This window comes from Euprymna scolopes, chromosome 42, assembly GCF_053919585.1.
Source record: "Euprymna scolopes isolate OS-2025 chromosome 42, ASM5391958v1, whole genome shotgun sequence".
Lineage (NCBI taxonomy): Eukaryota > Metazoa > Mollusca > Cephalopoda > Sepiida > Sepiolidae > Euprymna > Euprymna scolopes.
In genome coordinates, this window is record NC_136523.1 from 46,271,138 (window position 1) to 46,287,746 (window position 16,609).

A 16,609-nucleotide genomic window follows, 5' to 3' on the forward strand; every position below is an offset into this window, starting at 1 on the left:
TAAGGACCATCGTGCATTTATAAAGACAGTAAGTACAGTTTGATGTCAGTGTGGGAACTGTTCACAATTATTTGCAAGGAATTGAAGATACGGAAGATTTGCGCAAAATTTCTTCCAAGGGTGCTCAGAAGATCAAACAAGATGAGTATCAAAACAGTTCCTCATCCTCCCTATAGTCAGACCTTGCCACCTGTGACTTTTGGTTATTCACTAAGCTCAAGGAAAACCTTAGAAGCTGTCATCATGAGGCAATTGAGGAGATGAAAGAGGCTGTGATAAGGCTTATTGACATGCTCACACAAGAGGACTTCCATAGGGCCTTCCAGATTTAATTGAAACAGTACAACAAGTGCATTGTAGCTGGAGAAGATTACTTCAAAGGGGACTAGAGTTTAATCTATGTACTATCAATAAAAGTGCCCATACAAAAAGTCTGAAAGTTATTTAAGGCACTTTGTATCCATTGAAAAATTTACTAAAATTAAAATTTTACCTATTCAACATCCTTCTTATATACTTCTACTTGAAAAAAAAAAAAAAAAAAGAGGCAGGCAGGGAGACAGAGACACAGGCAGGGAGGCGAAGACAGGTCTGAATGATAAAATCTATTTTTAATAAACAACTTAAAAATAGTCTAGAAAGATGTGCTCCTCCTCAGGTGGTTGGAAATCAGGCAGCCCTTAGTCCACTATAGATTTCCCAAACATGTATTATTACAGAAGGTGCCCATTGTCTCTCGAGACTGAAAGAAAGCCTTTTTTATAGATAATTCTAAATGTGGTTTAATAAACATCTACAATATTGCATGTTTGGTGGAAAGGATAGATGTTACAGACGGCAGGCTTCTTGGGAGAAATATTTAGATAAAAGATTGAAACCCAAGAAATTAGCTCAAGTTTGAAATAATGTCTCCTTGCATACAAGGTTCCATGCCGTGATTGTGAACATGCCGAGATTCTCCAAAAGTTATGAGTATCCAAGATGATAGACACTGCGGGTCAATAAGTTTATATATTCAATAATAAAACAGATTATCCTGTTCAAGTAGGTGGATGTATGATCTCTGGATGTAGTCCGACCACCCAAGGGAGGTTTTCTTAAAAATAAAAGAAGTACTTCATTAAATGAGGAATCATACAATCTATTTAAGCAAGTAATTTTCCTAGATGGACTCCAAATAAACCTCTCTTTGAATGGATACTGTTTAGCCATTATCTCCAGTAGTGAGCTTCTTGGTGGATGAATGGTTACCACAAACAGAATCCAGTGAAGTGTAAAAAAATTTGAGGAGATGGGAAGAGAAAGGAGACAGATTAAGGTGAGGAAAAGAGTTAGAGTTAGATGTTGGGAGGTGATGGTGTTCTTGTGGTTAACAACATGGACTGATGGTATCAGAGCTCCGAATTCAAGTCCAGCTTGTTCTACAAAAATCACTTTCATTTAGGATGTTGGCAACTTTCTCATTGTCCCTCCCCTAAGTACCCAATGTCTTTTTAGAAAGAATTCCGACTAAAAAATTATTGGTGATACCAATGTTAACAATAGAATCTTTGGACTTATACAATATGATGGTGATGAGAAGTAGACGCTGGAGTAGGCAGCTTTTCTGAGGGCTGATGATCAGCGTGTGTCCTTAAAACTCTTAGCTGAAGAACTGTGGTTAATGCGACTTATATTTTTATTATTATTTAGAATTTTTAGACTGTTTTCATCTGAAGTGTTTGTTTCATGTTTTAATTGATGTAATCTCCGACTTTCTCCAGGTGTATCGTATTGAACTTTGGAATCCGACCGAAACGTTGCGGAAATAATACTCAAGATAAGAATAGTTTGATCAATAATCAAGTAATATAGACACTCAGCCCTCATCTAAAGAATTCAGAACTTTAAGAGCTGGTTAGTCTTAAAAGATTAAAATCAGGATAACAGTGAAAGGTGTGCAGAACCGGATACTTTGTGTATATTGCCATGTTGAAAAAAAAAAAGAAGTTCTTGAGTTCGTAGGTGTAGAACATTCAAGGTAGTTGGGTTAGTTCACAGGGTGGAAGACCAAGTAAAACATAAGAGGAAGTAAGAACAGATTTAATAGAATAAGGGATAAAATAAAGACTTGGCCAGAGATAGGTTAGTCTGAAAATCAATTTCTAAAAACTGCTCAACGTATGCCAACATTTAAAATGGATGTTAAACAGAAGACAATGATGGGTTATCATTACATTTTGTTAGTTTTATGATTAATTCAATATTTAAAGGGGATTTAATAAATTCCTGCAATTGTACTAAATTAATCAGCTCACAAATTTTGTAAAATCTTTTGCTCTTAGGTTGTGAGCGAGTGAAGAAAAATATATTAAAAATAAAAAAGAACGATATAGACATGAAATACAAACCTTGGTAAACATCGGCTTGCCATGATGTGTTATCATCATTGCCTGGTCACAATCGAGCGTTATGGTTGTATTATGGAATGATTCTTTGGGATGTTTTAGTAAGTAATAGAGATCTGTAATGCCACCTTCAAAAATGCTTCGAAAATAGCGAGGTATTAATGTTCGGCCGATAGCTGTGAAAAAAAAAAAAAAAAAAAAAAACTCCATAAAATTTTGAAAAAACATTTTATAGACACAATGTTGTAGCAAAATTTAATACTTAATAAAAAGAAAACAATCTGCTAGAAGATGCCGAGAAGAAGGGTGAAGCCCTGGATGAAAGAGATCACATCACTCCTACGTTTTCCAGCAGGACACCACTTCAGCAAATAGAGTAAAATAACTCAGGTTTGGCTACTTATTAATGTTCCTCACCACTGGTTATTCCCCTCATCAACTGCAACTTCTTTTTATGACTAAGGTTTACAAGTCTACCCACGACATGGTAGACTCTGAAGGCTGCCATTGTGGAGATGTTTGTCGCATTTACATTGAAACAATACGTCTTGACAGAAGTTACATTATAACTGGTATCTCTGCATACACAACTTTTGCCTTTATTGTCTATTTTTTTTTGTTTTGTTAAGTATCTGATTTTGCTACAACACCATATATAATTTTATTTTCTTTATGTAAATACAGTCATATTTTGCTATGATGTGCAGACCATTTCGATCATAATTGATATCGGGCAAAAAAATTTTAAAATTAAAAAAAAGGTACAAGAACATTTTTAATTTTAGAAGAGAGAAAATATATTTTGCCATGGCTGGCGTGAAGCAAGCTTAATATTCTTATGGATTTAAATTTAATTACAAAAATCAAATTTCTGTTAAGAGAGGTGGCGGGGGGGGGGGATACACACGCACACACTAGCAGGATATGTATAAGCAATTGCCGTGGCCGCTGTGAAGAAGGTGGGCTCTCTCTACCATGCTAGAAAGTTACTTAGACCTGAAAGTATAGTGTATCTCTACAAGGCCACCATTCGTCCATGTATGGAGTATTGTTGTCACATTTGTGCTGGTGTATCTGCTACTAGTCTCATTCCTGGACAGGGTTCAAAAGAGTCGCCAACCTAAAAGGTTCTGAACTGTCAGCTCGGCTTCATCGATAAGATGTTGAATCCCTCTGCTGTTTTACAGGTATTTTAATGGTGGATGCTCTGACAAATTACAAGCCCTTGTACCTCCTCTATGTAAATACCTCCGACAAACCCGACAAGCAGCAAAATCCCACCTCTACACTGTAAAGATCCCTAGATATAAGAAAGCCTTCTACTCTAATAATTTCTTCCCTAGAACTGCTAGACTTTGGAATTCTCTTCTGGATTCCTGCTTCCGACTGTACTGACACGCAGAAGCTAAAGTGTAATGTGAACAGACATCTTGCTGCTCAATTCCCTACATAGTATCCCTGCAACTTATGTCCCTGATAGTAGCCCCTTACATCAAAGTGGCAACATACCTCGTTTGGGGTGAAAATGCAATTAAAAAAAAAAAAAATCAATAAATAGAAAATATAGAATTAGTTTTAAATTTTCAAGTTTTTTCTTTGTTTGGGGTAGTACAGTTTTGGTAGAACTCCTTGAATAATAAATTTTACAAAAATAATGAGCCCACATTATTTGCCCCTTTTGCCTAGAATATATATATTTCATAATAAGTTCAACAATTTAGAACTTACTAAGTTTTGGTGATCGTATTACTTAAATGCTAATAAAAAATTAGAAATAACGTGCTCATGTTTCTCACCGTATTGTCTAGAATCTATTAATAGTATTGCATGTGTTATTTTTGTGTGTCATGCTTATATCCGAGTGACTGTCATTTAATTGTCATGTGCTTCCATTTCTTGCAATAAATAATTTTACCAAGAAGTCTTCATAAGTTTTGATTTCGGTTATAGCTGAAAGAACTCAAGTGATTATATATATATATATATATATCTCTGATATTAGCCGCAAGATTAATAATTCTTCAAATAACATTTTATCAATTAACTATTACGTTTTCTATAAAAGAACATTTCCTTAGATAAATTTTTCTGTTACACAATATTGCAATACAGTTTTATTTTCTGGATAAATATTTAGCGCTTGTGTTTAAATGTTGCTTTCTTTACAACTTGATTTTTCAATCTATTTCTAAATTGTAAGTGAAAAACCAAATCGATTTTCTTTTCTTTACAATCACATTTAAAAAGATAAATTGTCTTCAAAATGTTTGTGAAGAAGTGTGAATTTTGTGTTAAAGTTATAAATGAAATGTTTATTTAAAATGCTTCACGTATTCTACCAACATCTACAGTGGACATTTTCTATGTAAAAAAAAGCAAACCATTTTTAGCTCTGTACAAGCAAGAAACAGGTGTTACAATACTATACAAAGATGAAACTATGCCCACTTAATCCAGCTCACAAAATTACATTTAAAGAAAAAAAAATGCAATAAGAGATTTTGGACTCTGAATGGAAAGCATAATCAAAGAAACTAACATTCGTCTCAAAAACACACGTGAAACCATTAAACCAAATATTAAACCTTGGGAAATAAAACGACCAAACGTGGAAACTAAATAACCTCAACAAAAGTTCTACACACATATTTAAGGAAGCTTCAAAATATTAAACCTGTATCCCATGTATAGCACAATATTCACAGATGGATCTAAGGATGTGAAGCCATTCATGAAAATCAAGTCACTCAAAAACACCTTCCTAAAGAAGCATCTATCTTCAGTGCCATAGATTTGGCACTGAACATCTTTCAAAACAAAATGGAGAAATTCTTTATCTGGTACTTGTACAGTTTAGTCAAGACATTAAAAAATGAAAATATCGAAAAAAGGTTATATTTCACGTATCTGTTTTGGACTGAAGATCTCCAAGAGAAAAAAAAAAAAAATTTAATTTATCGAGTAGTTTTATTTTACAGCAGAAAAACACGTTCTTATGAGAGCGCGTTGAAGTCACCCATTGTGAAATTTGCTGAACATGACACGGGGAGATAACTCCATGTAAAGCGCCGATACTACCTCCCATCTTTAATTCTAGCTTTTCTTCCTAAAAATCAAACCTTTTGCTCGATATCATAACGAATTGTTTTTTCGCTGTATAAAAAAAAAAAAAAAAAAAAAAAAACCTTTGTGAAATTTTTTTCGGAGAACTTCGTTCCATAACAGATATGTACAATATAACCTTTTTTGATATTTTCATTTTTTTAATGTCTTGACTAAACTGTACAAGTACCCTTTATCTTTTCAGATTATTTCAGTATTGACTACCATACAAAACCAAAAAATTGGACACCCCATTAATTATAAAATCATTGTCAGAAGCAAAAGATAGTCTAATGCTAGATTCCAAGTTAAATGGGAATCAAAAGGAAATGACAAGCCTGATACAGCCACCAAAAATGCCCATGAAAAACCCATTGTCCAAACATACATGATTCCCTTCACGGATTTAAAAGTAAAAAGACAATCATATCCAAAACAAATGATAAATCCACTGGAACAACTGTAATCCCAATAAACTATTAAACATAAAACTGACTCTAAGTGAATGGGTGCAAGAATACAAAGAATCACAAAAACAAGTTATCCTCTCTTGACACACTAAAATAACCCACCAATTCTTACTTGAAGGAGAGGAGCCTCCATGATGTACAGCTTATGCCCCATACACTGTAAGACACGTCATGATAGATTGCACCAAATTTAAACTTTTCTAAATTTCTATCCAGGTCAATAAAACCAAAGGACGGCCTATGGGCCAGATCCGGCAAGCAGAGCTCTTATGAAAAAACGAAAAAATATTCAAGAAAATTTTACAAATGGAAATGCGTCAAAATAGTGGTGTTTTTCTTTTTGTTCAGAAAATGATTAAAAGAATGGGGTTTTAGAGAACCACTTACACTAAAAAAATGAATGAGCAAACATGTCCAAATTTTTTTTTTTTTTTTAATTTTGGCCTGCATATTTCTAAAAGTAAAAAACAAAAAGGGTAGCACTATTTAGAAAATTTTAGCGACCCTTACTCTAGACATATATAGCTGGTTCAATAAAAAGAAGGGTGCTTTGATTGGAAGGAAAATATTATCGCTCTGCTGGCATTAACTATAATTACCTCCCTTTGGTTGGACACTTTAACTGCAACCATTTTGAATTATACAAGCAGATACAGTGGGTGTTGTTTTAAAATGTGTATGTGCATGTAATCAGTCAACAGAAAATCATGAGCACCCAAGTGGGTGAAAAATAAAAACAAACATGCAACTTAATATTTAGTGCTGAGTATATTCAATGATTTTGAAAGTTAAGTGAATCCAAAATTTCTCTTGTCTTCTCGTTGGGATATTTTGTAGGTTTTCGGCAACCATTCCCTTTGTGTTCTCCAATTCTATATGAACAAAGTTCTGGAAAATGGCGAATAAAAAAATTTATGTTTTTCAATCTGGCCACCAAGGACAGCCCTCTTAATAAAGTGAGGGCACTTTGATTAGGAGAAAATTTAATCTAGCAGTAAATCTGTAGTTGTCTCCCTTTGGTGCAACAATAACTACTGCTATGAGTTTGTATTAAAACGTTTTTTACAGCTGACCAGCTAGCTGAGGGGGGGGTGGGGTGTATTTTTCTGAATCTATACCGAGGAATCTTCAAAATATGAAATGTTTCTTTATAAATAGATAAATAATATTGAATTTTTATACATTTCCTTTAATTATATCTATATAATTATAAAACTGAACTTGTATCTTGTCTTCAATAATCGGCGATTCCAACCTTTAAAAAAGGATTACAGTTTAATTTATAGGCGTGGCTCAGAGGCTAAGGAATGAGGGTGGAGAGTTTTGGTTTCGATTCTAGCTGATGGCACCCACTTCATATATATATATATATATATATATATATATATTAGTTTTGATCTCACTACTATATATTAGGTTCAATATAATAATAGATATAAAATTGTCTATAATAATAATCTGCATGAACTAAAATAGATTGAAGCGTATCTTACAAGTAGGCAACCTGCTAGTATATTTTTAAAATGAACTTGAAAATTAAATCTTATGAAACAGCTTGGGAATTAAATGAATCAAATTATAAGACTAAGGTATAATTTTAACATGTATTTATGTTATTAGAGTATATAGGAAATAAATATTTTTTTTCATGTTTAATAGTATTAATAGTAATAATTATAATAAAGGGAAGACAGACTATAACATTGGAATTAAGACAGATTATACAACAGATGGTAACGCTGAAAACTACTGAAATCTTAAGGAAAAGCCTCAAATGCAAAACCTAATCCACACGAGCAACAAACGCTAACTGGCCATCTAGAAACTACAACAAAAGTAAAACGAAATGATAGAAGGAACACCACACAGAACCAAGAAAACTGAAACGGCAAAATTTTAAGTTTACTATCCCCCCACCACCAGAAAAAATTCTAGCACCACACCAAAAGAGTCAAGGAGAATGGAAAGATTGAGGAGAGGAAGTACCTCTACTAGATGAGTGCGAAAAGGACAGACTTTGGGAGGTTTATTGCCACCCAAATTTCAGTGACGACCAATAGTCATTGCCAGCGAAAAGACTATAACAAGCAGCTTTTGAGATAACAAAAATTGGCAAAAGTTACCAAAAGATGTGGGAAGTACTGGAAATCTAGGGAGACCTGTTGTCATCGAGACTCCAGGGAATACCATTGGTTATTGTCAGTGAGTAATCTCTGATGATGACCAGTGTGAGAACTCCAAGGGAGTACAAATAAGATCTATCAGTAAACAAAATGCATTTAGCTTTAATGCTACGTAAAAATATTATATGTACAGGATTCACCCCTAAACTAAACAATCAGTATGAATTTTTGAAAATATGTGAAGCATGCATGGTCCCCTGTGAGTGCACAGTGAACGAGGCATCAAAAAAAAAAAAAAAAAAAAAAAAAAAAAAAAAAAAATGACTAAGTTCAGCATTGCCCCCCCCCTCACCCCCAAGTCTTCAGGAAACCTCAAATCCTAGTGAACATGAACAAGATGCAGTTTTAGGCCTTACCATATGTAAATTTGAGTTTTGCGCCATGCAAAAAATAAATGACTAAGTCTATCACCCCCTCCCCCTTTTTAGCCCCAAAAGTCCCCAAGGCCTTAACATATTTAAATTTGAGTTCAGCACCATGCAAAACTGCTAAATGCACATACACAAAAAATTTTGAACAATATGGTAAAATAGTTCCAAAAATGGAGTGTTCTTTATTAGCCCTAAAAGAGCCCCTGAGGCACACCCAACAGTTATCGCGAAGTATAGATAAACAAAATTATATATAAATCAGTTAGTGGCAACTTTTCAGAAAGTTTTATAAAAATTCAAGGCATCATTTGTTTTTAATAACACAAAAGTGTCAATTTTAGCCATTTTAACCAAGGAGCAACGTTTTCCCAGAAAATCAGTTCTGTGACTTCTATTCGCACTCACCATAACAACTCCTACACACTTAGAGTCAAACGGAAAAATTTAACAAAATATCAGGACCTCAAGAATGATTTAAAGATGACATGGTCACTGAAAGAAATAAGCATTATAGCAGTTGTGATAATAGCAACTGACTTCATGAAGAAAAAATATCTAAAATATTTGGAAACAATCTCTGGAAGATTAAGCTGTAGTGAAATACAGATAGCAGCCATGAAGGGAACAATGTTTATTTTTAAGAGCCCTCAAATAAAATTCAAATTGTAATGTCAATGTTAGGTCCAGGAGGGAGCCCTTTGGTCTTTTAAAACTGAATTAAAAAGAAAAAAATAAATAAAAAAAATAAGCTGATTATGTGGGGATCCCCCTTCGAGCAAAAAAATGTACTTTCACCATAACTAAAGGTTGTGTAAAAATTTTTTTTTTAAAATCTAAGGCGTGTTATTGAGAAAAGTGCGTACAAATAAACGATTTGGGGAAAATTTACTCCTATAATGCCCCCTAGTTGGGCAACCAGTTATCCCGGAAAATCCATTCTGGCAAAAATTTACTTTCACCATGACTAATGTTTGTGCAAAATTTTGAAAAAAATCCAAGGCATGGTTATTAAGTGTGAACAAACGAATGGAAAAAATCTCTCTTGTCAGGGGACAAAAAAAAAAAAAAAAAATTAGAAGGTTATCCTCCCCACTAACTCCAACAACAGACATTTGTATTCCACCAAATAAAAACAGTTTCAGAACCATCAATCTGTATCATTCATGATCAAAAACACGAGGGGACATAATACCATGCTAGGACTAGAAGTCTCAGGGTGCCATCAAAAAATCTATGAGCATAAGACAAGACTTAAGTTTGGAGATACTTTAAATTCATTCATTTCATATATGAATTCCCATCACTTGCTACAAAAAAAAAAAAAGCCACAACTATGAAACTCTCACATAGACACTAAGCTGAGCATAGTCATGGCTTCAGCATTCGCCCTGGGTCGGTTGAGCCAGCTCTTTCCAACAAGTTAATCAATGTCTCGAACACTGGCTGACCAGGCACAGCGATTCAAGGCTGCTTCTGTTAGGAGTGCAAGCCATTTGCGGTTCCAACAATGGATCCCATAAAAGTGAGGGCCCTGAATCGGTTCAGTGTCCTGCTTCACTGTCTTGTGTCAGGTTTTGAGTTGTGAAGACATCTTATTGAGTCTGAACGAAGAGTTAAAAATAATATTCATTCAAATTACTTGCCAACTTCAACTGTAATCTTCGCCAACTGTTCTCACTCTCTCAACACTGCTGAAAAGAAAAACTGGTCTGTGCTTTCCCTTCATTCTTTTTCACAGCATTGCTTTCATATGCAAATTAATGTCATATGTATAGTATTAAACCATCAATAGACGACAGTTTTTCTTTTCTCTTTCCTTTCTTGATTCTGTCACCTGACAGGATAAGCAGAGGCGTGGTCACTTGTGTAAGTCACATTTTTCATTACTTGCACCACAGAATCCTATCTTATTTCATGAAATCACAGATTTGCCCTTTTTTAAAGAATTAAAAGAAAGACAAAAAAAGATTAAGGGCAAGTTAGACAGGGAACCCACATTGTCTTTTTCCACCTTTCCAACCTCTTTTTGATATCTGATTAACTACTCTGACCCTTGTTCCTGGCAGATACTAGCATCACTCTTCTACACATGCTACATCTAATCCAATATCAATCTATTATTTCTTTAATTCTTTCCTACCTACTCTTTTCCCCACTTTCCTCTCTACTAAAACTACACCTTCTACCCTACCTCCACATTTTCAAAAGTCCTTTCTGTGACAAATTAAAGTCAGTTCCACAACTGAAATATCCATTGACTTTGAGAGTACATTTTAATTAATCTGTTCGCATGTTTATCTACCAATTCCACACAGACACACTGTTATAGAAACATAAATGATGGAATGTAAGAATTAAAGGACAAACTTGGAGAAAATGAAAGTTACAAGCCCCCCCCCCACTTTAATCTGCTCATTCCATGAATATTGTTTCTGACAAAGGGGAAAGAATTGCTGATTTCCATTTAAAGACAGGCTTAGTTCTGATGACCTCAACGTTTTGAGTGCTAAAATGGATATATACAGGGGTCATATTAGCATTGTTACTTTGTGTAAAATCTTAGCAATTTTTCATTCTTCTATTTCAGAATTCATATCTGTGATTCTAGATGAACAAAGACTTATTAACTAGCTTTCATTAGTCTTCCATGTTCCGAATCATTACAATTTATTCATCTATCCAAAATAGATGATTTCTGAAGCCACAGCGTTTTGATGGTAATCCTTCAGTGCCTGATTCTGCAGACAATTGGACACATTGACTGTGCACATTAAACAACTTCCTGAGGTCAATCAACTGTCCACCAACTAGCAAACTAGACTTTCTTACCAATTACATCTTTCATCCAGTGCACAAATTAATAAATTGTGACTCATATGAATCAGCCATTGCTAAACTCCGATCTCTTTTCGTAAAGCCCTTTAACACATTGTTCATTCTAGACATCTTTTGGCGACCTCTAGGCAGGAGCCCAGTGAAATAATTGATGATTTTTTGCAGAAGCTAGATTCACTTACTGCAGATTGTCGCTTTGAGACAGTAACAGCCAAAGAACATTGTTACCAAGCAGTTTGTGATGCTGTCATAACAGGCATTCGCTCTCATACAATTCAACGACTTTTTAGAAAGGACACTCAATTTGAAAGATGCTTCCGACTTAGTTTGTTCCCTAGAAATAGCCCAGAAACAAGCTGAAGCCTATATCAATCTCACACCATGTGGTGCCACCACCAAACTATTAGTCTTGTGATGTTTCATGTACTTCTGAAAATGTTTCAGCTGCAGCAAGGTAAAAATGATTTTTCTGTGGTAATCAACAACATCTACAAAATAAATGCCCCACCCATGATACGGTCTGTAGAAGTTGCAGCAAGAGGGGACATTTCCAATTAGTCTGCCGATCAAATTGTTTTTGATCCCTTCTGTGTAATGTGCTGTAATGGCGTCCCGTCTTGTTTCTCTACCACTATTTGAACATTTATCGCCTGGTTGCAAGCCTATTGCTATAAAATCCATTGGCAGTTTATACAATCCAAAATTCATGACCTAAAAGACAGCGTTATCGAAACGTCTTGCTCTCCCTGAAGAGCACAGGTTCTCGTAATCACTAACGATCGGAAAAAAAAAAAAAAAAAAAAAAAACTTGGACTTGCAGAATGCGTATCATCAAATACCAATTCAAGAAAAGAAATTCACAGCTTTCAAAGCCTGTGGAAATCCATGTCAATTCTGCTATATCCTATTTGGCGTAACAAACGGTATATCATGTTTCCAACGATTGATAGACAATCTAATAAAATGCAAAAAGGTTGCCGAGACACTTTCGCATATGTTGATAACATCACTATATGTAGCCGTAATATGATGGAACATGATGAAAATCATGATCATTTCTTAGGTATTGCCAGGAACTATGTCATAAGTTTGAATGAGGACAAGAGCATTATGCAAACTGAGTCACTCTCTTAGGGTATGAAGTGTCATTTGGAGTTGCAAAACCAGATCCTGACTGCTTCCATAAGATGCTAAATCATAACAGCAGTTTGTCAGAGTGTTTTCATATTATGCTCAATGGATTCCTCATTTCTCAGTAAATTCGACGGCTAGCAAAGAACCAAGTCTTCCCTCTAGCTAAATCCTGCTTAGCGGATTTCACCAACCTCCAAAATGAACTGGAGCACGCTTCACTTACGACAACTGAACCCAACATACCCCTTACTGCAAAAACTGACACTTTGGACATTGCCCTGGCTGCCACTCTCAATCAAAAATGGCTGCCCAGTTGCTTTCTTTTCCCTGATCTCTTTCAGTCAGCGAGCAACATTACTCTTCGATCAAAAAAGCACATGCCATCAGTGCGTAAATGGTGTCACTACCTTATCAGTTCCGCCTTTACATACCAACATTCCGGAGCTTTTATGTATGACCTCAAACACTCAAGCAAAAAGAATGAGAAGGTAGAATACTGGAGAATCGAACTATCAGCCATTACATTTGATGTAATTAACTGTCCAAGGAAAGATAATGCAGCCGCAGACATTTTCTTGAGTGGTTTACACCTCAACTGATTTAACCAGTCCATATTTTGTATGTCTGCATAACCTCAAACTATTGGGAACTGTTCCGTTTGTGCAGAATTAAAACAGATTTTTTCATTGCACCAATTTTAAGCTGGTCAACGTGACAAAACCATTTGAACACTTAGGTGTTGACTTTAAAGGTCCTCTACCATCTAATAGTCAAAACAAATATCTATTAACAATTATCGACAAATATTCACGCTTCCCCTTTGCCTTTCCTTGTCAAGATATGTTCTCACAAACAGTGATAAATTGTTTCTGTCAACTATTTTCGCTGTTTGGCATTCCTTCATTTATTCACTCTGACAAAGGTTCATCATTCCTTTCAACAAAACTAACAGACTTTTTTTGCATAGAAAAGGAATAGCAATGAGCTGCACAACCGCCTATAACCCACAAGGAAATGGTCAGGTAAAACGACTAAATGCCAGGTTATGGAAAACAATATTGCTGGCATTGACATCGCAAAGACTGCTGATTTCTCATTGGGAATCAGTTTTTGCGCGATGCCTTGCATTCTATTCGTTCATTATTGTGTACTGCCACTAACCCAACACCCCACGAGCGAATATTTTAGTATAATCGGAAAACATCTGGTACATCGCTTCTCAGTTGGCTTTTGAATTCAATTCCGGTCCTGACGAAACATAACATACGGTCATTTAAGTATGAACTTTTTGTCGACGAAGTTGAATTGCTAGAATGCAACCCTCAATACTCCCATGTACTAATACTAATGACTTATCTCAGATAACATCTCTACAACCAAATGCCTCATTTAAATCGGGTGTATATGAAGAATCTTGTGAAATCTTACAGGCAGATACAATGCTCGATAAAAACCTATGAGAGCTCATCCTTAGACAATAACATGTCCATCCCTATCATCTAAGAAACAGAGATGCTTGAACTTGAACCTTTGTGTATCATTTCATTACCCTCCCTGAACTCTTTCTACTCTGGGTGAAAGTCATATTAGCATTGTTACTTTCTGTGAAATGTTAGCAATTTTTCATTCTTATATTTCAGCATTCATATCTGTGATTCTAGATGAATAAAGCCTTAATAACTGGTTTCCATTCGTCTTCCGTGTTCTGAATCATTACAATGTCATCTCCTTACCATTTTTAGTTCCTGGAATATAAGTTCGTTGAATGCGGCAGGTCTTAGAAAATTAAATCCGGAGAGTATAAAGAAATGTGTGCAGAACAGAAAACTTTGTTTGGCCATGTTAAAAGAATGGGTGAGAATTCTTGGGCTAAATGATGCAGAACAATTGGGGTAGCAGGAAAGACCAACGAAAACATCGAGAAAGTGATAAAAAAAAAAAAAATGGGAGTTGAAAGAGGGATAAAGACCTGGTCAGAATTAGTTTTAAAGCAAATTTTTTCAAAAATTGTCCAAGACATGCCAGCATATAAATTAAAATTAAGAGGACTAGATACAACTAGTCCTATATAATGCAAACTGCAAATGTGCCGGCAAAAGGCCACATGTGGCTCACAGATTGTAGGCTTGACATGCTTGAAATAAAATCTAATTCTTGTGTCCAATTTCAATACCATGCTGTTTGTTCAAAGAAAAGGCAGGAGTGGGGAGAGGTGAAGACTTACTGTATCGTTTGAGACCATCTTCCAAACAAAATGTTAACGTTAGTGTTGCATCATCTTCAAAAAATTCTGTTGCAAAAGCATCCCACCAAAGGTTATCACTCTCCTGAAAAAAATAAATAAAAATAAATAAAAATAATTTTTGCACGTTAGTACGATCAGAAAACAATGAGCAGGAAGGGAATTATAAAGACAACAGGGGCGAGTAACGCAGCTATGAGAGTAGAAAATCCAACAAATGTGCAAAAAGAGGTTAAAAATAAAACAAAAGACAAATGTACCACAAATACTGAATAGAAAATTTCATGTTCTATCAACCTGCATATTTTAAAATTTTCTTTTAAGTTTTGTTTTCTTAGATCCAAAAGAAAAATGGTCATATTTTTGTCAATTTTTGAGGTGATCAGTAATCACTTAGTAAAAGTGATGAATCAAATTTTGAAATGACAAAACTATAGTTTCTAAAAGGACATCTAGAGTGAAAGGGTGGGATTTTGCTGCTACTCTGGTGGGATAGGGGTTATTTTTGTGGGTAGAGCAGAAGTGCATCAAGTTCAGAGAACATTCCATGGAAGTATTTGTAAAACAAACACAAGGATGCAACACTGAGGCGACGGGGATCATTATGGAAATAGAGTGAAGGCGCTGGGCAGGGTGGGGGTGGGGATTGCTACTGACGTATTTACGGTCTCATTCCTTAAAGTTTTTTCTTCTTTTTTCTAATGTTTGCGCAACAGGACAGATATATAATATCCCCCTAAACGGATTATGAATTTTGGAATATATATTCTAAAAATTACAACCAGTATCATGGGTATACTTTTCTTTTGTAAACTTTACAATTTAGAGAGTGCACCCATCCAAACTCTCCTCAGCCCAGAAAAAACTTAAAATAAATAAATTGGATACAAAATTTAATAGAGAAAATGGAGTTATATTAATGCATTTTTAAAAAGGATCGGCGTGTGAGTGTCGAGTGAGTAAAATCCTAAACTATTGAACTGGTTATGAATTATAGAACATGTAATGTAGGCAGTAAGATATGTAATATGGGCACATTTTTTGTTTTAACTGCATCATTTATGGGAATACTACAAAACCATACCATTCGTCCAAGGAGAGGGGGGCATTAAAAATTTATAACTAATACTATATTTATTGCTTATACCAGTTCTGGGACAGGAGTGCGTGTATATATATATATATCTTTCTTCTAAAGAATGGGAGAGTGATTTTTGTAGTTTTAAATTTGCACATAACTTTCTTTTGATTAACAAGTTATAAATATTTGACATGAAGTCTTCTTTAAGAAGGCCATTTATATTGTTAATTACCTCTATCAAGGCTGAGATTATATTTCAATTGAGTTTGTGTAAAGTCTAGCACCCACATTGCTTGAACAATCGTAACCAAACTTGGTCAAAATATCGTCCATAGTTTAACTTAGAACTGATTGAATTTTGGGATATCCAGGTCAAAGAAAATGTAAAAGTCACTTTTGGCAGTAACTTTGGTTTTGTTAGGGACTCACTATTTGGTTCATATTGTAGACAATTAAATGTAAGAAACTGATGTCCTTTGCAATGCAACATTTCAGCCCAATTAGTTTGTGAGTTAATGTTTTCATGGCATAACTTCATAAATACTTTATACAATATAAAGAAGTAAGATCCAAATAAGACCATGGCAATTATATTGTCAGGAGTAGGTATGCAGTCTTGGCAATTTACTTATGTTCATGTTTGATAATGTTATGAACAAATTTAATTAAAATGGTTACAATGGTAAATTTTAATGCGAGATTAAAATTAAGAGTAGAATGGAAATTTCCAACCATTATTTGAATGAAAACTACATGTCTGGGGTTGCTGATTGAATGGGCAGAGAAAGAAAGAGCCAGATCCTT

The 16,609-nt window shown here is 34.8% G+C and overlaps 1 protein-coding gene across 11 annotated transcripts in view; it reads right to left on the reverse strand.

Annotated features, from left to right (window-relative positions):
- Positions 1–16,609, reverse strand: part of LOC145267083 (LIM domain-binding protein 2-like) — a 295,179-nt gene that overhangs the window by 82,522 nt on the left and 196,048 nt on the right. For all 11 annotated transcript variants that reach the window (XR_013864820.1, XM_080123066.1, XM_080123064.1 and 8 more), the window contains exons 4-5: positions 14,707–14,809; positions 2,391–2,563 (exon numbers count right to left, since the gene is read on the reverse strand). Coding sequence is in view for 10 of the 11 variants with exons in the window: in XM_080123066.1 (XP_079979192.1) it covers positions 2,391–2,563; positions 14,707–14,809 (276 nt within the window). In the remaining variant the exon portion in view is untranslated. The remainder of the gene's footprint in view (positions 1–2,390; positions 2,564–14,706; positions 14,810–16,609) is intronic.